Below are 24815 nucleotides of genomic sequence, written 5' to 3'. Positions count from 1 at the left end.
GCTGTACACCATGTATTTTTCATAAATGTTTTATGATGAGTATTTAGGTATTTCACGTTGCTCTCTGTAATTATTCTTGCTGCTTCGGTGCTATTTGTGATTGTAGCTGCAATGTAAAACTATGATTTTATACCTCTAATATGCACATTTTTCGAACAAAACATAAATGTATTGTGTAACATGTTATAAGACTGTCATCTGATGAAGTTGTTTCTTGGTTAGTGACTAATTATATCTATATTTTGTCGGTTTTTTGAAAGCTACCTATGCGGTGGATAAATAGCATTGTGTGTTTGGCTATTGTGGTGAGCTAACATAAATATATATTGTGTTTTCGCTGTAAAACATTTTAAAAATCGGACATGTTGGCTGGATTCACAAGATGTTTATCTTTCATTTGCTGTGTTGGACTTGTTAATATGTGGAAGTTAAATATTTCTAAAAAATATATTTTGAATTTCGCGCTCTGCGAAGGCAGCGGAATGTTGTGGGTGTTCCGCTTTGTGGGTGTTCCGCTAGCGGAACCCCGGGGCGAGAAAGGTTAACGATCTGGAGAGAAAACGCCTTTGACACTCTCACTGAACAGAAAGTGACACTGGTTATAGGTTAAGGCTATAGCACTAAAGAATACTTAATTGTGTGGACAATAACAAGTATATCAGGGATTAGAATTTACATCCCACATATAACAATACTAGTTTCCAAGTGACTACTAGCTGACGAGCATAATAATCAACAGAGATTATTAGGTATTGATATATAAATAAATAAAAAGGACAGGTGGTTAAAGGAGATCTTAGTATAAATTTGAGTAGTTAGAAGAAATATAATACTCTAAGAGCCCACAATAGAATTATAAAGGGAGTGACAACACGAACTAAGGAACAAAGCCAACTCACGCAAAGGGCCTGGTAGGGTTGGTAGGGCCGCACGGCTAGGCCCTTGTTGCACCGAAGTAACTAAAATCCTAAAGTACTCTGCCTAGCCAGAGGACGGGATAGAGGCTTTTGCTGCAGGCGACGGGCAAAAGTCAGCACCGTGACAGGGGTATTGTGTGTAGATTGATGACAATAAAAAAAATATCCATTTTAGAATGAGGATGCAACATAACAAAATGTGGAAAAAGTGAAGATGTCTTAATTCTTTTCCCGAATGCACTGAACATAAATTAATCAGGTCCTAATCTATGGATTTCACAAGACCGGGAATACAGACATGCCACTGTTAGTCACAGATAACTGTTAGTCACAGACAACTGTTAGTCACAGATAACTGTTAGTTACAGATAACTGTTAGTCACAGATAACTGTTAGTCACAGATAATTGTTAGTCACAGATAATTGTTAGTCACAGATAATTGTTAGTCACAGATAACTGTTAGTCACAGATTGTCCTTAGGACCTTGTTAAAGTATTTTATGCACTCAAATTAACATAAAAAAATAAAATGTAAATCACTGTCCGTAGATTATGCCTGTCCATACCATAACCCTACCTCCACCATTAGGCACTCTGTTCACAACGTTGCAAACCACTCGTCCACACCATACATGGTGTCTGCGGTTGTGAGGTCGGTTGGGCGTACTGCTAAAATCTCTAAAATGATGTTGGAGGCAGCTTATGGTAGAAAAATTAACATTAAATTATCTGGCAACAGCTCTGGTGGACATTCCTGAAATGAGCATGTCAATTGCACGCTCCTTCAAAACTTGAGACATCTGCGGAACTGTGTTGCGTGTGACAAAACTGCACATTTTAGAGTGGCCTTTTGTTGTCCCCAGCACAAGGTGGACCTGTGTAATGATCATGCTGTTTAGTCAGCTTCTTGATATGCCACACCTGTCAGGTGGATGGTTTATCTTGGCCAAGGAGAAATGCTCACTAACAGGTTTGTAAACAAATAAAATTTACAAAAAGAAATAAGATTTTTTATGCTTATGAAGAATTTCTGGATCATTTATTTCAACTCATGAAACATGGGATCAAAAACTTTACGTGCTGCATTCATATTTTTGTTCATATTTTTGTTCATACTTTTGTTCATTGTAGTTGTAACACAGAAATATAACAACATAGAAAAAAGAACATAGACTACCCACCCCAACTCACGCCCTGACCAACCGAACACAAAGACATAAAAAAGGAACTAAGGTCAGAACGTGACAGTAGTTTGGTTATTATCAAGCTATACATGACAATGACCATAGGAGATGTCAGACAGCACAACACATCTGGGACTTGCAAGCTACATACTTTAACTACCACACCATACCACAAGCATCTTAGGTGTGCTGATCTAGGATCAGTTTTGCCTTTCAGAACATAATGAATGAAACGACATGGACAGGGGGGAGAGGATCCTACATTCAGAAAAAAATGTACCAAAAGGGTTCTTCGACTGTATCCATATGACAACCCTTTGAATAATATCCCTTTCTGGTTCCATGTAGAACCCTTTTTAACACAGGTAGAACTCTTTTGGGTTCTATGTAGAACCCTCTGTGGAAAGGGTTTTACGTCACAGTGCAATGACAGAGGAGAGAGAGGGCAGAGAACCCAATGACAGAGGAGAGGGAGGTCAGAGAACCCAATGACAGAGGAGAGGAAGGTCAGAACACCCAATGACAGAGGAGAGGGAGGACAGAGAACCCAATGACAGAGGAGAGGGAGGTCAGAGAACCCAATGACAGAGGAGAGGGAGGTCAGAGAACCCAATGACAGAGGAGAGGGAGGTCAGAGAACCCAATGACAGAGGAGAGGGAGATCAGAGCAGCCAATGACAGAGGAGAGGGAGGTCAGAGAACCCAATGACAGAGGAGAGGGAGGTCAGAGCAGCCAATGACAGACCAGAAGGAGATCAGAGAACCCAATGAAAGAGGAGAGGGAGGTCAGAGAACCCAATGACAGAGGAGAGGGAGGTCAGAGAACCCAATGACAGAGGAGAGGGAGGTCAGAGAACCCAATGACAGAGGAGAGGGAGGTCAGAGCAGCCAATGACAGACCAGAGGGAGATCAGAGAACCCAATGAAAGAGGAGAGGGAGGTCAGAGAACCCAATGACAGAGGAGAGGGAGGTCAGAGCAGCCAATGACAGAGGAGAGGGAGGTCAGAGAACCCAATGACAGAGGAGAGGGAGGTCAGAGAACCCAATGACAGAGGAGAGGGAGGTCAGAGAACCCAATGATAGAGGAGAGGGAGGTCAGAGAACCCAATGACCGAGGAGAGGGAGGTCAGAGCACCCAATGACAGAGGAGAGGGAGGGCAGAGAACCCAATGACAGAGGAGAGGGAGGTCAGAGAACCCAATGACAGAAGAGAGGGAGGTCAGAGCACCCAATGACAGAGGAGAGGGAGGTCAGAGAACCCAATGATAGAGGAGAGGGAGAACAGGGAACCCAATGATATAGGAGAGGGAGGTCAGAGAACCCAATGACAGAGGAGAGGGAGGTCAGAGAACCCAATGACAGAGGAGAGGGAGGTCAGAGAACCCAATGACAGAGGAGAGGGAGTTCAGAGCAGCCAATGACAGAGGAGAGGGAGGTCAGAGAACCCAATGACAGAGGAGAGGGAGGTCAGAGAACCCAATGACAGAGGAGAGGGAGGTCAGAGAACCCAATGACAGAGGAGAGGGAGGTCAGAGAACCCAATGACAGAGGAGAGGGAGGTCAGAGAACCCAATGACAGAGGAGAGGGAGGTCAGAGAACCCAATGATAGAGGAGAGGGAGAACAGGGAACCCAATGATATAGGAGAGGGAGGTCAGAGAACCCAATGACAGAGGAGAGGGAGGTCAGAGAACCCAATGACAGAGGAGAGGGAGGTCAGAGAACCCAATGATAGAGGAGAGGGAGGTCAGAGAAACCAATGACCGAGGAGAGGGAGGTCGGAGCACCCAATGACAGAGGAGAGGCAGGTCAGAGAACCCAATGATAGAGGAGAGGGAGTTCAGAGCACCCAATGACAGAGGAGAGGGAGGTCAGAGAACCCAATGATAGAGGAGAGGGAGAACAGGGAACCCAATGATATAGGAGAGGGAGGTCAGAGAACCCAATGACAGAGGAGAGGGAGGTCAGAGAACCCAATGACAGAGGAGAGGGAGGTCAGAGAACCCAATGACAGAGGAGAGGGAGGTCAGAGAACCCAATGACAGAGGAGAGGGAGGTCAGAGAACCCAATGACAGAGGAGAGGGAGGTCAGAGAACCCAATGACAGAGGAGAGGGAGGTCAGAAAACCCAATGACAGAGGAGAGGGAGGTCAGAGAACCCAATGATAGAGGAGAGGGAGAACAGGGAACCCAATGATATAGGAGAGGGAGGTCAGAGAACCCAATGACAGAGGAGAGGGAGGTCAGAGAACCCAATGACAGAGGAGAGGGAGGTCAGAGAACCCAATGATAGAGGAGAGGGAGGTCAGAGAACCCAATGACCGAGGAGAGGGAGGTCGGAGCACCCAATGACAGAGGAGAGGCAGGTCAGAGAACCCAATGATAGAGGAGAGGGAGTTCAGAGCACCCAATGACAGAGGAGAGGGAGGTCAGAGAACCCAATGATAGAGGAGAGGGAGAACAGGGAACCCAATGATATAGGAGAGGGAGGTCAGAGAACCCAATGACAGAGGAGAGGGAGGTCAGAGAACCCAATGACCGAGGAGAGGGAGGTCAGAGAACCCAATGACAGAGGAGAGGGAGGTCAGAGAACCCAATGATAGAGGAGAGGGAGGTCAGAGAACCCAATGACAGAGGAGAGGGAGGTCAGAGAACCCAATGACCGAGGAGAGGGAGGTCAGAGAACCCAATGACAGAGGAGAGGGAGTTCAGAGCAGCCAATGACAGAGGAGAGGGAGGTCAGAGAACCCAATGACAGAGGAGAGGGAGGTCAGAGAACCCAATGACAGAAGAGAGGGAGGTCAGAGAACCCAATGACAGAGGAGAGGGAGGTCAGAGAACCCAATGACAGAGGAGAGGGAGGTCAGAGAACCCAATGACAGAGGAGAGGGAGGTCAGAGAACCCAATGACAGAGGAGAGGGAGGTCAGAGAACCCAATGATAGAGGAGAGGGAGAACAGGGAACCCAATGATATAGGAGAGGGAGGTCAGAGAACCCAATGACAGAGGAGAGGGAGGTCAGAGAACCCAATGATAGAGGAGAGGGAGGTCAGAGAACCCAATGATAGAGGAGAGGGAGGTCAGAGAACCCAATGATAGAGGAGAGGGAGGTCAGAGAACCCATTGATAGAGGAGAGGGAGAACAGGGAACCCAATGATATAGGAGAGGGAGGTCAGAGAACCCAATGACAGAGGAGAGGGAGGTCAGAGAACCCAATGACCGAGGAGAGGGAGGTCAGAGAACCCAATGACAGAGGAGAGGGAGGTCAGAGAACCCAATGACAGAGGAGAGGGAGGTCAGAGAACCCAATGACAGAGGAGAGGGAGGTCAGAGAACCCAATGACAGAGGAGAGGGAGGTCAAAGCACCCAATGACAGAGGAGTTTATGTTGATCTTTATTCCTTTTTACCATAGCAACCCAATAATAAGCTTGAGAACATTGCCTAGTTAAGTAAAAAAGTAAAAAAAGTAATAATTATAAAATTCACATATAAACAGGTACATGTATGAACTGAGATCAGTGAGAGATGAGACCAGGGCCGCTCGGTTCCTGTCTGTCTCTGTGGTGTACCTCCATTCCTGTTCCAGTCAAGTGGCTTTACCTGGGACTGTCACTCTCAATTCAGGCCTCACTCACTCATCTGAACAATACTTGAAACCACACAAACCTTCATTTTTAGACGTAAGGAGTTGGGTCCTTTACGGTACAATGAGAACATTTCTGGGCGATATGTCTGTCTAGAGGACTGGGTTATCTCCTTTGGATCAAGAGCATCATCACATGTAAATATTCTGTATAGCCTCTCTAGCTGTTTCCTTCTCTGGTTCTGTCCAACCCCTTATCCAGTGGGATGAATGTCACGGCACAGTTGTTTTTGTATATAAATAACACATTCAAAGTAATTAGGAACAATGTAAGGTTTATCTGGCAAAACTGGAGAGATTGACTTTTTTATATACTTTTGCAAAAATGTCTGAACTTGTTTATGCTTTGTCATTCTGGGGTATTGTGTAGATTGAGGGGGGGAGGATTTAATCCATTCCAGAATAAGGCTGTAAATTAAAAAAATGTGGAAACAATTCAAGGGGTCTGAATAATTTCTGAATGCACTGTAAGTATTTATTTATTTAACAAGTCAATTAAACACATTCTTATTAACAATGACGGCCTACCAAGAGGCAAAAGGCCTCCTGCGGGGATGGAGCTGGGATTAAAAATGTAGGACAAAACTCACTTCACAACAAGAGTGACAACACTACAATACACAGAGATTGAGTTGTGATACATCTTATTCTATTTCAACTTTCAACTTTATATTATTTTAAAGTGTGTTTTATACATTGTTGCTATATTTGACACATTATACATTTTAATGATAAAGACATCTAGACATAATGTGTAATCAAGTCCTCTCTTCAGGACTCTGATACACTGGTACCAGTTAGAACCATGTCCTTCTGACCAGAGTTTTAGTTACGTTTTACATAACATCCTCAAATCAGACAGAGGGGAACTTTACCACATCAAGCCAGACCCAGGATATTTCCTGGAGCACACAATCATGTGACATCAGTAACTAACCTGGTCTCAGATCTGTTTGTGGCCTCTTGCCAACTCTCATGTGTGTTGTGGTTCTGTGTGGCTCAGTTTGTAGAACATGGAGCTTTCAATGCCAGGATTGTTGGTTTGTTTCCCCTGAGGCCACCAATATGGAAAATGTATGCTTGACCACTGTCACTTTTGGATAAAAGGTAAACAATGGAAATATTCTATGTTATACTATAGTCTATAATAGTCTGAACAGAAATATAATATTTCATTGATTTTACTCAGTTACAGTTCATATAAGGAAATCAGTCAATTGAAATAAATAAGTTAGGCCTTAGTCAATGGATTTCACACAATCGAGAAAACAAAACTGCACATTTTAGAGTGGCCTTTTATTGTCCCCAGCACAAGGTGGACCTGTCACCTTGGCCTATCAGATCATAATGAATTAAATGACTTGGACAGGGGGGAGTTGATCCTACATTCAGAAAAAAACATTACACAAGGGTTGTTCGGCTGTCTCCATAGGAGAACCCCTTGAAGAACACTTCCTGGTTCCAGGTAAAACACTTTTTGCCCTGGTAGAACCATTTTGGGATCCATGTAGAACCCTCGGTGGAAAGGGCTTTATATGACAGAGTAATGACAGAGGAGAGAGAGGGCAGAGAACTCAGTAACAGAGGAGAGAGAGGGCAGAGAACTCAGTGACAGAGGAGAGAGAGTGGGCAGAGAACTCAGTGACAGAGGAGAGAGAGGGCAGAGAACTCAGTGACAGAGGAGAGAGAGTGGGCAGAGAACTCAGTGACAGAGGAGAGAGAGGGGGCAGAGAACTCAGTGACAGGAGAGAGAGTGGGCAGAGAACTCAGTGACAGAGGAGAGAGAGTGGGCAGAGAACTCAGTGACAGAGGAGAGAGAGTGGGCAGAGAACTCAGAGACAGAGGAGAGAGAGGGCAGAGGACTCAGTGAAAGAGGAGAGAGAGTGGGCAGAGAACTCAGTGACAGAGGAGAGAGAGGGGACAGAGAACTCAGTGACAGAGGAGAGAGAGGGGCCAGAGAACTCAGTGACATAGGAGAGAGAGGGGGCAGAGAACTCAGTGACAGAGGAGAGAGAGTGGGCAGAGAACTCAGTGACAGAGGAGAGAGAGTGGGCAGAGAACTCAGTGACAGAGGAGAGAGAGGGCAGAGAACTCAGTGACAGAGGAGAGAGAGTGGGCAGAGAACTCAGTGACAGAGGAGAGAGAGTGGGCAGAGAACTCAGTGACAGAGGAGAGAGAGGGCAGAGAACTCAGTGACAGAGGAGAGAGAGGGCAGAGAACTCAGTGACAGAGGAGAGAGAGGGCAGAGAACTCAGTGACAGAGGAGAGAGAGGGCAGAGAACTCAGTGACAGAGGAGAGCGTGGGCAGAGAACTCAGTGACAGAGGAGAGAGAGTGGGCAGAGAACTCAGTGACAGAGGAGAGAGAGTGGGCAGAGAACTCAGTGACAGAGGAGAGAGAGTGGGCAGAGAACTCAGTGACAGAGGAGAGAGAGGGGGCAGAGAACTCAGTGACAGAGGAGAGAGAGTGGGCAGAACACCCAATGAACCAGGAGTTAATGTAGGGCTTTAGTCCTTTTTACCAAAGCAAAACAAAATAACCATCTTGAGAACAAACATATTTATACCCAGGTGCTATTGGTTAATCTCATTTTCAGGGAGTGAGAGCTGAGACCAGGGCAGCTGGGTTACTGCCTGTCTCTGTGGTGTACCTCCAGCCCGCTTCTAGTGAAGTGGCTTTACCTGAGACTATCACTCTCAATTCAGGCCTCACTCACTCATCTGAACAATACTTGAAACCACACAACACTTCATTTTTAGACGTAAGGAGTTGGGTCCTTTACGGTACAATGAGAACATTTCTGGGCGATATGTCTGTCTAGAGGAGTGGGTTATCTCCTTTGGATCAAGAGCATCATCACATGCAAATATTCTGTACCGCCTCTCTAGCTGTTTCCTTCTCTGGTTCTGTCCAACCCCTTATCCAGTGGGATGAATGTCACGTCACATTTGTTTTTGTATATAAATAACACATTCAAAGAAAATAGGAACAGTGTAAGGTTTATAGGGCAAAACCGGAGAGACGCGGAGAGAGAGAGAGTTACCTTCAAACAACAGGTGAGGCCATTTTGGATTGTATAATCATGTTGGAAATCTAGCAACTATGTTGTCGTGAAAAGTATTTAAATATAAATATTTTAAAAGTTGGTGCCAATTTTAGATGAAATGGTACATTTCCAAAATTCTTTGAACACAAACTCAAATTGTGTAATATCCTCTGTCTTGTGTTCAAAACCTTTCATTGTGTTTTCATTGTGTTTAAAGTCAGGCAGTGTGTGACCATAGGAATTCTGTTCAGGGGATCCTGTTTCTTGACTTTAATTTAACACTTTATTTATTCCCCATTTGAAGGTTCCAGTGTAGAATAATCAACCATGTGTTCTAACCCTTGATGGCTCTCTGGAGACGTTATGTTGAGGTTTTTCACCACTACCCACTTCCAATACTTTAGAAACCTAACCTAACAATCACTGATTGTTCCTGTCTCTGAACAGGTGATAACCCTCTAAGTGGGGAGCATTATCTTCACCTGTCCTGTCACATCATATTAGTAAAGAAGGAGAAAGACAGTTTGCATTGGTAAAGTGTTGCAACCTTGAAGTGCATTCATTTTAATCATATATCCTTTGAATTTCACAGTGATGGAAACGTTGTTGTATCTCACCCTGCTGATCTCAGGTCAGTTTACTGTGTGTGTGTCCCAGCAAACATGCCCACATTGGGCCGATACGTTCTTGCTCATCGGCTCCATATTACCCCCAAGACATTGGCCCAGTGTGTCCCAGTGTGGCCCAGTGTGTCCCAGTGTGTCCCAGTGTGGCCCAGTGTGTCCCAGTGTGTCCCAGTGTGTCCCAGTGTGGCCCAGTGTGTCTCACTGTGTCCCAGTGTGGCCCAGTGTGGCCCAGTGTGTCCCAGTGTGGCTCAGTGTGTCCCAGTGTGTCCCAGTGTGTCCCAGTGTGGCCCAGTGTGGCCCAGTGTGTCCCAGTGTGTCCCAGTGTGGCCCAGTGTGTCCCAGTGTGTCCCAGTGTGGCCCAGTGTGGCCCAGTGTGGCCCAGTGTGTCCCAGTGTGTCCCAGTATTTCCCAGTGTGTCCCAGTGTGGCCCAGTATTTCCCAGTGTGTCCCAGTGTGTCCCAGTATTTCCCAGTGTGTCCCAGTGTGTCCCAGTGTGTCCCAGTGTGTCCCAGTGTGGCCCAGTGTGTCCCAGTATTTCCCAGTGTGTCCCAGTGTGGCCCAGTGTGTCCCAGTGTGTCCCAGTGTGTCCCAGTGTGACCCAGTGTGTCCCAGTGTGTCCCAGTATTTCCCAGTGTGTCCCAGTGTGTCCCAGTATTTCCCAGTGTGTCCCAGTGTGTCCCAGTATTTCCCAGTGTGTCCCAGTGTGTCCCAGTGTGTCCCAGTGTGGCTCAGTGTGTCCCAGTGTGTCCCAGTGTGGCCCAGTGTGTCCCAGTGTGTCCCAGTGTGTCCCAGTGTGTCCCAGTGTGGCTCAGTGTGTCCCAGTGTGTCCCAGTGTGTCCCAGTGTGGCTCAGTGTGTTCCAGTGTGGCTCAGTGTGGCTCAGTGTGTCCCAGTGTGGCTCAGTGTGGCTCAGTGTGTCCCAGTGTGTCCCAGTGTGGACAGCCCATATCTGTTGAGGACAGCCTTCACTGTTCCTGAAATAAACTGAGACTTTGGATCAGCTGTCCGTATTGGGTCCAATTGGTCACCAAAATGATCTTATGTATTGTCACCATGTGTAGTCATTTTTCAGTTATATCTCTTATGTATAGGAATTTATGTATAAACCATTTATTTAGCAGAAGTTAAATACAATATTGCTAAAGTCATTAACAAATTGTAACATTTATGAGCACTAATTTCTGTGAGGTGTTTTCACATATGGTCCTGTTTAAAATAACTGATCTCAGTCCTGTTTAAAGTGAACTGTGGTATTAAGAGAAACATAACTCTGTTCTCTTTGTATTCACTCTGCCCCTGGATTTGAATGAGGACTCAACTCTTTGCTAGTTCACTTCACCTATTTTGTGGACAGAGTCCTCTCTGCTTCACATTTCTATGTTTAGAAAGGAATCTAGATCTTTTTCCAACATTCACTCAATGCATCCTGGGATTTTACAAAGTGCAGGACAAGACATTCAATCAGAATGAGTTATTGGACATCTAGAAAAACCTACTTACATTTTGTAAGAAATAGACATAATAATTGTAATCAGAAGAGACTATTAACATGTACTGTACATTTAATTTCTTATAGAATAATTAGCAATAGAATAACAGGAGAAGAAATAATGGTTTAATTGGAAATTTAACACCCAAGGTAGTGTACTGTCCATTTAGAGCTGGAAGAGATGTTGAACCCTATGTACCCTATTCAAACCCCACAATCAATAAACAGCTGACGAAGCTCTCAGCCTATAGATATAGACACATTGCAAACAGATAATCTGAACTAAAAACTCCACACATTTTGGAAATCTGAAATCAAAAATGCCCTGTGGCGGAATGCACTTGCATGAATTGTCCCAGCGATATGCAACTTTTCAGGGAAGTCAGGAACCAATACACACAGTCAGTTAGGAAAGCAAAGGCTATCTTTTTCAAACAGAAATTTGCATCCTGTAGCTATAACCCCAAAAAGTTCTGTGACACTGGAAAGTCCATGGAGAATAAGAGCACCTCCTCCCAGCTGCCCACTGCACTGAGGCTAGAAAACAATGTCACCACCGATAAATCCAAGATAATCTAGAATTTCAAGAAGCATTTCTCTACGGCTGGCCATGCTTTCCTCCTGGCTACCCCAACCCCGGAAAACTGCTCCGCATCCCCTGCAGCTACTTGCCCTGCAGAAACTTGCCAGAGCCTCCCAAGCTTCTCCTTCACCCAAATCCAGATAGAAGATGTTCTGAAAGAGCTGCAAAACCTGGACCCGTACAAATCAGCTGGGCTAGACAATCTGGACCCTCTCTTTCTAAAATTATCTGCCGCCATTGTTGCAACCCCTATTACCAGTCTGTTCAATCTCTCTTTCGTATCGTCCGAGATTCCTAAAGATTGGAAAGCTGCCGCGATCATCCCCCTCTTCAAAGGGGGTGACACTCTAGACGCAAACTGTTACAGACCTATATCCATTTTGCCCTGCCTTTCTAAAGTCTTCGAAAGCCACTAACCTCACTAGGGTAGGGGGCACTATTTTCCCCTCCGGATGAAAAGCGTGCCCAAAGTAAACTGCATGTGTCTCAGTCCCAGAAGCTAGGATATGCATATAATTTACATTTGCATAGAAAACACTCTAAAGTTTCCAAAACTGTTAGAATAATGTCTGTGAGTATAACAAAACTGATATGGCAAGCGAGAACCTAAAAAATCCATCCAGGAAGTGGGATTTTTTTATTTTTGTAGTTTTCCATTGACTGCTTATACAGATTTCATTGACTTAGGACTAAAATTGCACTTCCTATGGCTTCCACTAGACGTCAACACTTTAGAAATAGTTTCAGGCTTGTATTCTGAAAAATGAGGGAGAAAGACCACTTTGAATGAGTGCGGCCGAGAACACACCTTTCTTGTTTTCCTTTTATATTGACGAAGCTTTTGTCCGGTTGAAATATTATTGATTATAATGACTAAAAACAACCTGAGGATTGATTATAAACATTGTTTGACATGTTTCTACAAACTTTACTGATACTTTTCGGATTTTTCTTCAGGCTGTTGTGATTGCCTTTGAGCCTGAGGATTACTGAAGAAAACGCGTAAACAAAACTGATGTTTTTGGATATAAAGAGGGACTTAATCAAACAAAACTAACATGTATAGAGTAAATGGGAGTCTTGTGAGTGCAACCATATGAAGATCATCAAAGGTAAGTGATTAATTCAATCACTACTTCTGACTTGTGTAACTCTTCTACTTGGCTGGTAACTGTTTGTAATGATTTGTCTGCTGGGCGCTGTTCTCAGAAAATCGCATGGTATGCTTTCGCCGTAAAGCCTTTTTGAAATCTGACACCATGATTGGATTAACAAGAAGTTCATCTTCAAACCGATGTATAACACTTGTATGTTTTATGAATTTTTATAACGAGTATTTCTGTTTTTGAATTTGGCGCACTGCAATTTCACTGGATGTTGGCCAGGTGGGAAGGTAGCATCCCACACCCCCTAGAGAGGTTAACAAGCAGATCACTGACCATTTCGAATCCCACCGTACCTTCTCCGCTGTGCAAGCTGGTTTCCGAGCTGGTCATGGGTGCACCTCAGCCACGCTCAAGGTCCTAAACAATATCATAACCGCCATCGATAAAAGACAGTACTGTGCAGCCGTCTTCATCAACCTGGCCAAGGCTTTCGACTCTGTCAATCACTGTATTCTTGTCTGCCGAGTCAACAGCCTTGGTTTCTCAAATGACTGCCTCGCCTGGTTCACCAACTACTTCTCAGATAGAGTTCAGTGTGTCAAATCGGAGGGCCTGTTGTCCAGACCTCTGGCAGTCTCTATGGGGGTACCACAGGGTTCAATTCCCTGGCCGACTATTTTCTCTGTATATATCAACGATGTAGCTCTTGCTGCGGGTGATTCTTGGTTCCACCTCTAGGCAGATGACACCATTCTGTATACATCTGGCCCTTCTTCGGACACTGTGTTAGCCTCTTAAGGCTCGGGGGCAGTGTTCGGAAGTTCAGATGAATGACGTGTCCAAAGTAAACTGCCTGTTACTCAGGCTCAGAAGCTAGAATATGCATATAATTGGTAGCATTGGATAGAAAACACTCTGATGTTTAATAATGTCTGTGAGTATAACAGAACTGCTATGTCAGGCGAAAACCTGAGGAAAATCCATCCCCATTTTTTGGGGGAGGTCACAGGCCATTTCAACGCTAGCCTATGGGAAAAACAAATAAATAGGACCCAGATTGCAGTTCCTATAGCTTCCGCTAGATGTCAACAGTCTTTTGAAAGGCTTTCGGGCTTGTTTTTTGAAAAATGAACAAGTAGTTGTAGTTTTTCCAAGGTGTCCCTCGTTAGAAATGTAGTCTTGTTTAGCTCGTGAATGAGGTGCATGCTCTTTGTTATATATCTTCCCTATTGAACATACTATTCTCTGTCTAATATAGTATAATTTATTTAGATATTAGAGTAGCTAAGGATTAATTAGAAACATCGTTTGACCTGTTTGGACGATCTTTACCGGTAACTTTTTGGATTCGTTTGTATGCCTGTTGAACGAGTGGATTACTGAATCAAGCGCGCCAAATAAACTGACTTTTTTGGGATATAAAGAAGGACTTTATCGAACAAAACAACCGTTAATTGTGTAGCTGGGACCCTTGGGATTGCAAACAGAGGAAGATCTTCAAAGGTAAGTGATTTATTTGATCCCTATTTGGGATTTTGTGACGCCTGTGCTGGTTTGGAAAAGTATTTTGATGTGGGGCGCTGTCCTCAGATAATCGCATGGTATGCTTTCGCCGTAAAGCCTTTTTGAAGTCTGACAGCGCGGTTGGATTATCAAGAAGTTAAGCTTATAAACAATGTAAGACACTTGCATTTTCATGAATGTTTAATATTGAGATTCTTTGTATTTTGAATTTCGCGCTCTGCAATTTCACTGGATGTTGTCATAGTGTCACGCTACGGTTTGAACAAACCTCCAAACGAGCTTCAATGCCAAACAACACTCCTTCCGTTGCCTCCATTTGCTCTTAAGCTCTACTAAAACTAAATGCATGCTCTTCAACCAATCGCTGCTTGCACCCGCCCGCCCGCCCGACTAGCATCACCACTCTGGACGGTTCTGACTTAGAATATGTGGACAACTACAAATACCTAGGTGTCTGGTTAGAATGTAAACTCTCCTTCGAGACTCATATTAAACATCTCCAATCCAAAATTAAATCTAGAATTGGCTTTCTATTTCGTCACAAAGCCTCCTTCACTCACGCTGCTAAACATACCCTCGTAAAACGGTCTATCCTACCAATCCTCGACTTCGGCGATGTCATTTATGAAATAGCTTCCAACACTCTACTCAGCAAACTGGATGCAGTCTATCACAGTGCCATCCGTTTTGTCACCAAAGACCCATATACCACCCACCACTGCGACCTGTTTGCTCTCGTTGGCTGGCCCTCGCTACGTATTCATTGCCAGACCCACTGGCTCCAGGTCATCTATAAGTCTCTGCTAGGTAAAGCTCTGCCTTATCTCAGCTCACTGGACACGATAACAACACCCACCCGTAGCATGCGCTCCAGCAGGTATATCTCACAGGTCATCCCCAAAGCCAACACCCCCTTTGGCCGCCTTTCCTTACAGTTCTCTGCTGCTAATGACCAGAATTAATTGAAAAAAGTTGGAGCCTCACTAATTTTAAGCATCAGCTATCTGTGCAGCTTACCGATCGCTGCAGCTATTGCCTATTTATTGCCTTACCTCATTACGCCATTTGCACACACTGTATATAAACTTTTTCTATTGTGTTATTGACTTTGTGTTATTTGACTTTGTTTATTCCATGTGTAACTCTGTGTTGTTGTTTTTGTCACACTGCTCTGCTTTATCTTGGCCAGGTAGCAGTTGTAAATGAGAACTTTTTCTCAACTGGCCTACCCGGTTAAATAAATGTGAAATAAAAAATGAGGCACCAATGTGAGGGACACAGTGTTGCAGGAGTCTAGTGTGAGGGGTTATGTCAGTAGTCTAGTGTGAGGGGTTATGTCAGTAGTCTAGTGTGAGGGGTTATGTCAGTAGTCTAGTGTGAGGGGTTATGTCAGGAGAAACAGTGTTGCAGTAGTCTAGTGTGAGGGGTTATGTCAGTAGTCTAGTGTGAGGGGTTATGTCAGTAGTCTAGTGTGAGGGGTTATGTCAGTAGTCTAGTGTGAGGGGTTATGTCAGTAGTCTAGTGTGAGGCGTTATGTCAGTAGTCAAGTGTGAGGGGTTATGACAGTAGTCTAGTGTGAGGGGTTATGTCAGTAGTCTAGTGTGAGGGGTTATGTCAGTAGTCTAGTGTGAGGTGTTATGTCCGCTAGTCTAGGGTGAGGGGGTGTGGCAGTAGTCTAGTGTGAGGGGTTATGTCAGTAGTCTAGTGTGAGGGGTTATGTCAGTAGACTAGTGTGAGGGGTTATGTCAGTAGTCTAGTGTGAGGGGTTATGTCAGTAGTCTAGTGTGAGGGGTTATGTCAGTAGTCTAGTGTGAGGGGTTATGTCAGTAGTCTAGTGTGAGGGGTTATGTCAGTAGTCTAGTGTGAGGGGTTATGGCAGTAGTCTAGTGTGAGGGGTTATGTCAGTAGTCTAGTGTGAGGGGTTATGTCAGTAGTCTAGTGTGAGGGGTTATGTCAGTAGTCTAGTGTGAGGGGTTGTGTCAGTAGTCTAGTGTGAGGGGTTATGTCAGGAGTCTAGTGTGAGGGGTTATGGCAGTAGTCTAGTGTGAGGGGTTATGTCAGTAGTCTAGTGTGAGGGGTTATGTCAGTAGTCTAGTGTGAGGGGTTATGTCAGTAGTCTAGTGTGAGGGGTTATGTCAGTAGTCTAGTGTGAGGGGTTATGTCAGTAGTCTAGTGTGAGGGGTTATGTCAGTAGTCTAGTGTGAGGGGTTATGTCAGTAGTCTAGTGTGAGGGGTTATGTCAGTAGTCTAGTGTGAGGGGTTATGTCAGTAGTCTAGTGTGAGTGGTTTTGTCAGTAGTCTAGTGTGAGGGGTTATGTCAGTAGTCTAGTGTGAGGGGTTATGTCAGTAGTCTAGTGTGAGGGGTTATGTCAGTAGTCTAGTGTGAGGGGTTATGTCAGTAGTCTAGTGTGAGGGGTTATGTCAGTAGTCTAGTGTGAGGGGTTATGTCAGTAGTCTAGTGTGAGGGGTTATGTCAGTAGTCTAGTGTGATGGGTTATGTCAGTAGTCTAGTGTGAGGGGTTATGTCAGTAGTCTAGTGTGAGGGGTTATGTCAGTAGTCTAGTGTGAGGGGTTTTGTCAGTAGTCTAGTGTGAGGGGTTATGTCAGTAGTCTAGTGTGAGGGGTTTTGTCAGTAGTCTAGTGTGAGGGGTTATGTCAGTAGTCTAGTGTGAGGGGTTATGTCAGTAGTCTAGTGTGAGGGTTATGTCAGTAGTCTAGTGTGAGAGGTTATGTCAGGGGAAACAGTGTTGTAGTAGTCTAGCGTGTGGTGCGGGAGTAATGACAAGCAAACCTGAGGAGCTTTGTGTTCACATTGTCCTAAAAAAGGGAACCGGACATTGGAATTCAAGTGAACTGAACTCAGTGGGGAGTGAATTGAACTTGAGGGTCTGAGTTGCTTTGGAGAGGTCAATCTGCACACAAAAAATAAGCGAACTACACCGAGTTCACAGAAATTGTCTGAAAATGACCAAGTGTGAAAATGTTCTTATTTATCCTATGTGTTACATTATACCAGAAAGACAACAGAGTTGCTGCTGTCATTCACCGAGATGTTGCTGTGGGCTTGCTGTTGGATAGCCTGTGTTGGGATTGCTGTTGTTTAGCCAGTAACCACCTTGGCCACTGAATACCCACACAGGGCAAATGTTGTGATGTGTGTGTGTGTGTGTGTGTGTGTGTGTGTGTGTGTGTGTGTGTGTGTGTGTGTGTGTGTGTGTGTGTGTGTGTGTGTGTGTGTGTGTGTGTGTGTGTGTGTTTGCAGACCAAGGTGTACTGTACTGTATGTTAACAGATCCATAGAGAGTGTGGTTGGGTTGAGAAGTTGCTGGAAGAAATGTACCTCCATGAATCATTATTCTGTTATAACAGGGTTCTACACACCTTCCTCATGCCTTCATCAGTATCACCTCATTACCAACAATATGAACTGGACTGATGCCCAGAGATACTGCAGAGAGAATTACACTGATCTGGCTACAGTAGATGACATGGAGGACCTGAACAGGCTCATTACCAGTGTCAATGATTTTAAAGTAAGATACTGGATCGGACTGAAGAAGGGAGACTCCATGAAGTGGCACTGGTCTCAGGCAGACAGACGTTTCTACAGAGAAGGGGAGACTGATTTCAGAAACTGGGACACTGGGACGCCCCAAAATGGTAACTGTGCTTTAATGAGTACAGCTGGTCTGTGGTACAACACCTCCTGTGATGACCAGCATCACTTCATCTGTTATGATGGTGAGTGTTTACATACTAATGATGAAGCCTGTTATAAGTGCTGGAGCTGCCATTGAGTTGAAACATAGACTCATGATAACTTTAAGTTGTTAATCAGTTATTGATCTGTTATCACATCAATGACAACATGTACTATAGATGATCAGTAGATGATGTTTCACTGGATATTTGTATTGATTATTAAATTTGACTTTTGCAGGAAAACAAGACACCAACCTAACATACGTCTTAATTCAGGAGAACAAGACTTGGATAGATGCTCAGAGTTACTGCAGACAGCATCACACAGACCTGGTCAGTGTGAGGAACCAGACTGAGAACACAGAGATAGAGAAGAAGATATCACTGAGGAAACTTCCTGTGTGGATCGGTCTGTTTCAAGACTCCTGGAGATGGTCAGACCAGAGTGACTCCTCATTCAGAAACTGGTGGCCAGGATATCCTACAAAAGATCAGAGATACAACTGCACTGTGGTGTCTAATGATCTTTATTTTTATGAATATTTTTTTTATTACGATGATAATTATTCTTATCTTAAATTGAGAAATCTGCCCTGTGACGTCCGCAATCCTTTCATCTGCTATGGTAAGTTACCATATTCTCCTCCAGATACTATGAGGACAGGAGAACTCTAACGTTGCCCCATGATTCACTTCTGTCATTGTGGGATTGTATTCTCTTGTAGGCCCAGCTGTGGAGACGTCTGAGAAACACCAACTGAAGAGACAGGTAGTGAGAATGAAAGTGACCCCAAAGGATCAAAATCTGAACCTCAGTGATCCTGCTGTTCAGGACTCCATCTTACAAGAGGTGAGTTTCACCCTGTTCATGAAGAACCAACTCAGTAACGATACAAACTGTACAGACCTCTTGTCTGGTCTGGGTCCTAGTCTGTTGTGGATGACCTCCTATCTGGTCTGGGTCCTAGTCTGTTGTGGATGTCCTCCTCTCTGGTCTGGGTCCTAGTCTGTTGTGGATGACCTCTTCTCTGGTCTGGGTCCTAGTCTGTTGTGGATGACCTCCTCTCTGGTCTGGGTCCTAGTCTGTTGTGGATGTCCTCCTCTCTGGTGTGGGTCCTAGTCTGTTGTGGATGTCCTCCTCTCTGGTCTGGGTCCTAGTCTGTTGTGGATGTCCTCCTCTCTGGTCTGGGTCCTAGTCTGTTGTGGATGACCTCCTCTCTGGTCTGGGTCCTAGTCTGTTGTGGATGACCTCCTCTCTGGTCTGGGTCCTAGTCTGTTGTGGATGACCTCCTCTCTGGTCTGGGTCCTAGTCTGTTGTGGATGTCCTCCTCTCTGGTCTGGGTCCTAGTCTGTTGTGGATGTCCTCCTCTCTGGTCTGGGTCCTAGTCTGTTGTGGATGACCTCCTCTCTGGTCTGGGTCCTAGTCTGTTGTGGATGTCCTCCTCTCTGGTCTGGGTCCTAGTCTGTTGTGGATGACCTCCTCTCTGGTCTGGGTCCTAGTCTGTTGTGGATGTCCTCCTCTCTGGTCTGGGTCCTAGTCTGTTGTGGTTGAACTACTCTCTGGTCTGGGTCCTAGTCTGTTGTGGATGACCTCCTCTCTGGTCTGGGTCCTAGTCTGTTGTGGATGACCTTCTCTCTGGTCTGGGTCCTAGTCTGTTTGTGGACGACCTTCTACCCTGGCTGTGACCCCGCTCTCAAAGGGTTTCTCAGGGAGAGTGGGATATCCAAAAACACATTTCCAATTTACCCATGCGTATTAAAACACACTTGTACATGTGTGAAATAGGTCAAATATCAGCCTCGTCTCCTCATAGAGTCAAAGGTTTGAAGTGAAGAACGTCTCAGTATAGCAGGAAGGAATGGTAGTTGTAGATCTTCAGAATGACTAATACAGAGTGAAATATTCAAATCAAATCAAATCTCATTTTTCACAAACACATGGTTAGCAGATGTTATTGTGAGTGTGTGAAATGCTTGTGCTTCTAGTTCTGACAGTGCAACAATATCTAACAACTAATCTAACAATTCCACAACAACTACCTAATACACACAAATCTAAGTAAAGGGATGGAATAAGAATATGTACATATAAATATATGGATGGGCCATGACCGACCGGTATAGACAAGATGCAGTAGATGGTATAAAAGTGTGGTTCTCTGTGTGTCTTTGTGTTTCTCCAGATAAGGAACAAGCTGAAGGAGCAGGGGTTACCTGCAGACACCAAAGTGACATGGAAAAAGCAGCCTGATGGGAAGGTCTTCCACAAGGAGGAAGAGGGGTCTCCCAAGAAAGAAGAGGAGGAGGAGAAGATGAAGAGGATGATGACAAAGAGAGAACTCTAGTTATGTAAAATGTTCTCCTTACATTTCTCTTTTTTATTTACATTAATAATCTGTACTGGGATGTATTTTCTCAACCTAATTAAATGTGTTTTATTAAGTAAATTGTTTAATTATAAACATTAATAGTGTTTTATCATGAGATGTTTTTCTCTATAATATTCTTGACTTGGTTGTTTTATTACAGGGTGTGTTCTCAAGATAGACTTTTCACACATCATGTCTGTAAATGAGTTATCTGTAGGTATGTTGATATACAGTGCTGTGAAAAGTATTTGCCTCCTTTCTAAATTTCTCAACTTTTACATATTTTTGATGCTGAATGTTATCTGATCTTCAAACAAAACAGAATATTAGATAAAGGGAACCTGAGTGAACAAGTAGCACAACAATTACATACTTATTTAATTTATTTCATAACAAGGTTATGTAACACCCAATGTTCACGTGTGAAAAATGTATCAATAACTGGTTGTTCCACGTTTAGCTGCAACAACTCCAACCAAACGCTTCCTGTACTTGTTGATCCGTCTCTCACGTCGCTATGGAAGAGTTTAGGCCCACTCTTCCACTTAGAACTGCTTAAACTCAGCGACATTGTCTCGACTTCCGCCGAAGTTGGTCCCAACCCTTTTTCGGGCTGTGTTCGGCGGTCGAAGTCATGTAGAGTTGATTGTGTGTTTTGGATCATTGTCTTGCTGCATGACCCAGCTGTTCTTCAGCATCAGCTCACAGACGGATGGCCTGACATTCTCCTGTAGAATTCTCTGATACAGAGCAGAACTCATGGTTCCTTCTAACCTTTGGACTAAATGGGTCCCATTATGTCTGATAACCAAACACTGCATTCCACAGTAAAAACATTATTTCAATTGTCAAGCGTGGTGGTGGTAGTGTGATGCTTTGCTGAGTTAAAGCAGTTCTGCATGGAAGAGTGGGCCAAAATTCCTCCACAGCAATGTGAGAGACTGATCAACAACTACAGGAAGCGTTTGGTTGCAGTCATTAGAGCTAAAGGTTGAACAACCAGTTATTGAGTGTAAAGGGGAAATTACTTTTTCACACAGGGGAATTGGGTGTTAAATAACTTTGTTAATTAAATAGATAAAATAAGTATAAATATTTCATGTTACTTGGAAACTCAGGTTCACTTTATCTAATATTAGGTTTTGGTTGAGGATCTGATAACATTCAATATCAAAAATATGTAAAAATAAAGAATCAGAAAGGGGGCAAATACTTTTTCACAGCACTGTAAGTATCAATGTGTTTTTCTAACTGGAATGTAACTTTCTTTGATTGAAAATGTATTTAGACCATAGTTTACATACTGCATAGCCAATGTAGTCTCAGCATGTTTTTTACTGGTTAATGAAGATGTATTTTCTGATGATCAAATAAATACTTGTTGCAGATTGACAGTATAGGTCTAGAGTTGTGATTTTTTAAGTTTCAACTTAATATTATTTTCATGTATATTTGACACATTTTACCTTAGTGCTAAAGACAGCTAGACATAATGTGTAATCAAGTCCTCTCTTCAGGACTCTGATACACTGGTACCAGTTAGAACCATGTCCTGCTGACCAGAGCTTTAGTTACATTTTACATAACTTCCTCAAATCAGACAGAGGGGAACTTTACCACATCAAGCCAGACCCAGGATATTTCCTGGAACACACAATGATGTGACATCAGTAACGAACCTGGTCTCAGATCTGATGGCGTAGCAGTGAAGACGTGTTTTTGTTCGTCCTCTCGTGTACTTTTGTATTTTTCTTATTTTTTGTATATATTTCTATTTTATTTTCACTCTTTTCCATTTTAATTCGATTAAACCTTCCGGTAACCTGCCTCGCCCAATGTGATACGGAATCGCTATTTTTTTACATTTTAGAACACATTCAAGAACCACCAGAAGCTAACAAGCTAATTAGCTACAAGCTATTTAGTCATTGTTGGCAACTGCTAGCGGCTTTTACCTTCTGCACAGATACCATCCCTGTTTTTAGCCTGGATAATACTCGCCAATCTACCAGTATTGGAGTGTCTCTCCACTACAACGCCGGATTCCTGCCGTAATCCCTGGACCACTACTTCTGATCTTCACAGCTAGCTAGTGGCTAATGCCCCTGCCACGAAGCTAGCACCAGTTAGCCGTGAGCCAGGCGCATCTCCCGGCTAGCAAACTAAATTCTACAAAACCTCTTTCGCCATCTGGCTTGGATCTTCTGTCGACACGGCGCCCCGCCGCACCACCACGACTGGTCTGCCGACGAATACTCCATCCGCTGTGCCTTCAACCGGCCATCATCGGAGCAGACGCTCCTACTAGCCCCGGGCTACTAACTTTAAACGCTGTGTCACCCGCGTGCTAGCGTAGTGGCGACTACTCCGTGGCTTCCCTGTTCCATCTACTACAGCCCCCTGGACACTATGATCACTTGGCTACATAGCTGATGCCTGCTGGACTGTCCATTAATCACGGTACTCCATTCTGTTTATTTTTTATCTGTCGGCCCCAGCCGCGAACTCAGGCTCTGGGTGTAGTTAATCCGACCCTCTCTGCCTAGTCATCGCCATTTTACCTGCTGATGTTGTGTTAGCTGATTAGCTGCTGTTGTCTCACCTGTTGTCTTAGCTAGCTCTCCCAATCAATACCTGCGATTACTTTATGCCTCGCTGTATGTCTCTCTCAAATGTCAATATGCCTTGTATACTGTTGTTCAGGTTAGTTATCATTGTTTCAGTTTACAATGGAGCCCCTAGTTCCACTCTTCATACCTCTGACACCTCCTTTGTCCCACCTCCCACACATGCAGTGACCTCACCCATTATAACCAGCATGTCCAGAGATACAATCTCTCTTATCATCACCCGGTGCCTGGGCTTACCTCCGCTGTACCCGCACCTCACCATACCCCTGTCTGCACATTATGCCCTGAATCTATTCTACGACGCCCAGAAATCTGCTCCTTTTATTATTTGTCCCCAACGCTCTAGGCGACCAGTTTTGATAGCCTTTAGCCGCACCCTCATCCTACTCCTCCTCTGTTCCTCCGGTGATGTGGAGGTAAACCCAGGCCCTGCATGTCCCCAGGCACCCTCATTTGTTGACTTCTGTGATCGAAAAAGTCAACATCAGAAGCCTCCTCCCTAAGTTTGTTTTACTCACTGCTTTAGCACACTCTGCCAACCCCGATGTCCTTGCCGTGTATGAATCCTGGTTTAGGAAGGCCACCAAAAATTCTGAGATTTCCATACCCAACTATAACATTTTCCGTCAAGATAGAACTGCCAAAGGGGGAGGAGTTGCAATCTACTGCAGAGATAGCCTGCAAAGTAATGTCATACTTTCCAGGTCCATATCCAAACAGTTCGAACTTCTAATTTTAAAAATGAATCTCTCCAGAAATAAGTCTCACTGTTGCCGCCTGCTACCAACCCCCCTTCAGCTCCCAGCAGTGCCCTGGACACCATTTGTGAATTGATTGCCCCCCATCTAGCTTCAGAGTTTGTTCTGTTAGGTGATCTAAACTGGGATATGCTTAACACCTGGGCGGTCCTACAATCTAAGCTAGATGCCCTCAATCTCACACAAATCATCAAGGAACCCACCAGGTACAACCCTAAATGCGTAAACATGGGCACCCTCATAGACATTATCCTGACCAACTTGCCCTCCAAATACACCTCTGCTGTCTTCAATCAGGATCTCAGCGATCACTGCCTCATTGCCTGTATCGGCTACGAGTCCACGGTCAAACGACCACCCCTCATCACTGTCAAACACTCCGTAAAACACTTCTGCGAGCAGGCATTTCTAATCGACCTGGCCCAGGTATCCTGGAAGGATATCAACCTCATCCCGTCAGTCGAGGATGCCTGGTCATTCTTTAAAAGTAACTTCCTCACCATCTTAGATAAGCATGCCCCGTTCAAAAAATGCAGAACTAAGAACAGATATAGCCCTTGGTTGACTCCAGACCTGACTGCCCTCGACCAGCACAAAAACATCCTGTGGCGGACTGCAATAGCATCGAATAGTCCCCGCGATATGCAACTGTTCAGGGAAGTCAGGAACCAATACACGCAGTCAGTCAGGAAAGCAAAGGCTAGCTTTTTCAAGGAGAAATTTGCATCCTGTGGCTCTAACTCCAAAAAGTTATGTGACACTGTAAAGTCCATGGAGAACAAGAGCATCTCCTCCCAGCTGCCCACTGCACTGAGGCTAGGTAACACGGTCACCACCGATAAATCCATGATAATCGAAAACTTCAACTAGCATTTCTCAACGGCTGGCCATGCCTTCCACCTGGCTACTCCAACCTCGGCCAACAGCTCCGCCCCCCCCCCCCCCCGCAGCTACTCGCCCAAGTGTCCCCAGCTTCTCCTTTACCCAAATCCAGATAGCAGATGTTCTGAAAAAGCTGCAAAACCTGGACCCATACAAATCAGCTGGGCTTGACAATCTAGACCCTCTATTTCTGAAACTATCTGCCACCATTGTCGCAACCCCTATCACCAGCCTGTTCAACCTCTCTTTCATATCGTCTAAGATCCCCAAGGATTGGAAAGCTGCCGCGGTCATCCCCAAAGGGGGAGACACCCTGGTTCCAAACTGTTACAGACCTATATCCATCCTGCCCTGC

General features: G+C 44.6%; 1 protein-coding gene across 1 annotated transcript; it reads left to right on the top strand.

Moving 5' to 3' along the window:
• Positions 1-17525: 17525 nt before the first annotated feature.
• LOC139533356 (secretory phospholipase A2 receptor-like) lies at positions 17526-20166 on the top strand. Its single transcript, XM_071331401.1, has 4 exons — positions 17526-17860; positions 18060-18446; positions 18547-18671; positions 20005-20166. The coding sequence occupies exons 1-4, from the start codon at positions 17542-17544 to the stop codon at positions 20164-20166; spliced, it is 993 nt and encodes a 330-aa protein (XP_071187502.1). The 5' UTR covers positions 17526-17541.
• Positions 20167-24815: the final 4649 nt, after the last annotated feature.

This window comes from Salvelinus alpinus, chromosome 11 (genome assembly GCF_045679555.1).
Source record: "Salvelinus alpinus chromosome 11, SLU_Salpinus.1, whole genome shotgun sequence".
Taxonomy (NCBI): Eukaryota; Metazoa; Chordata; class Actinopteri; order Salmoniformes; family Salmonidae; genus Salvelinus; species Salvelinus alpinus.
This window is presented reverse-complemented; position numbering and strand designations above follow the sequence as displayed.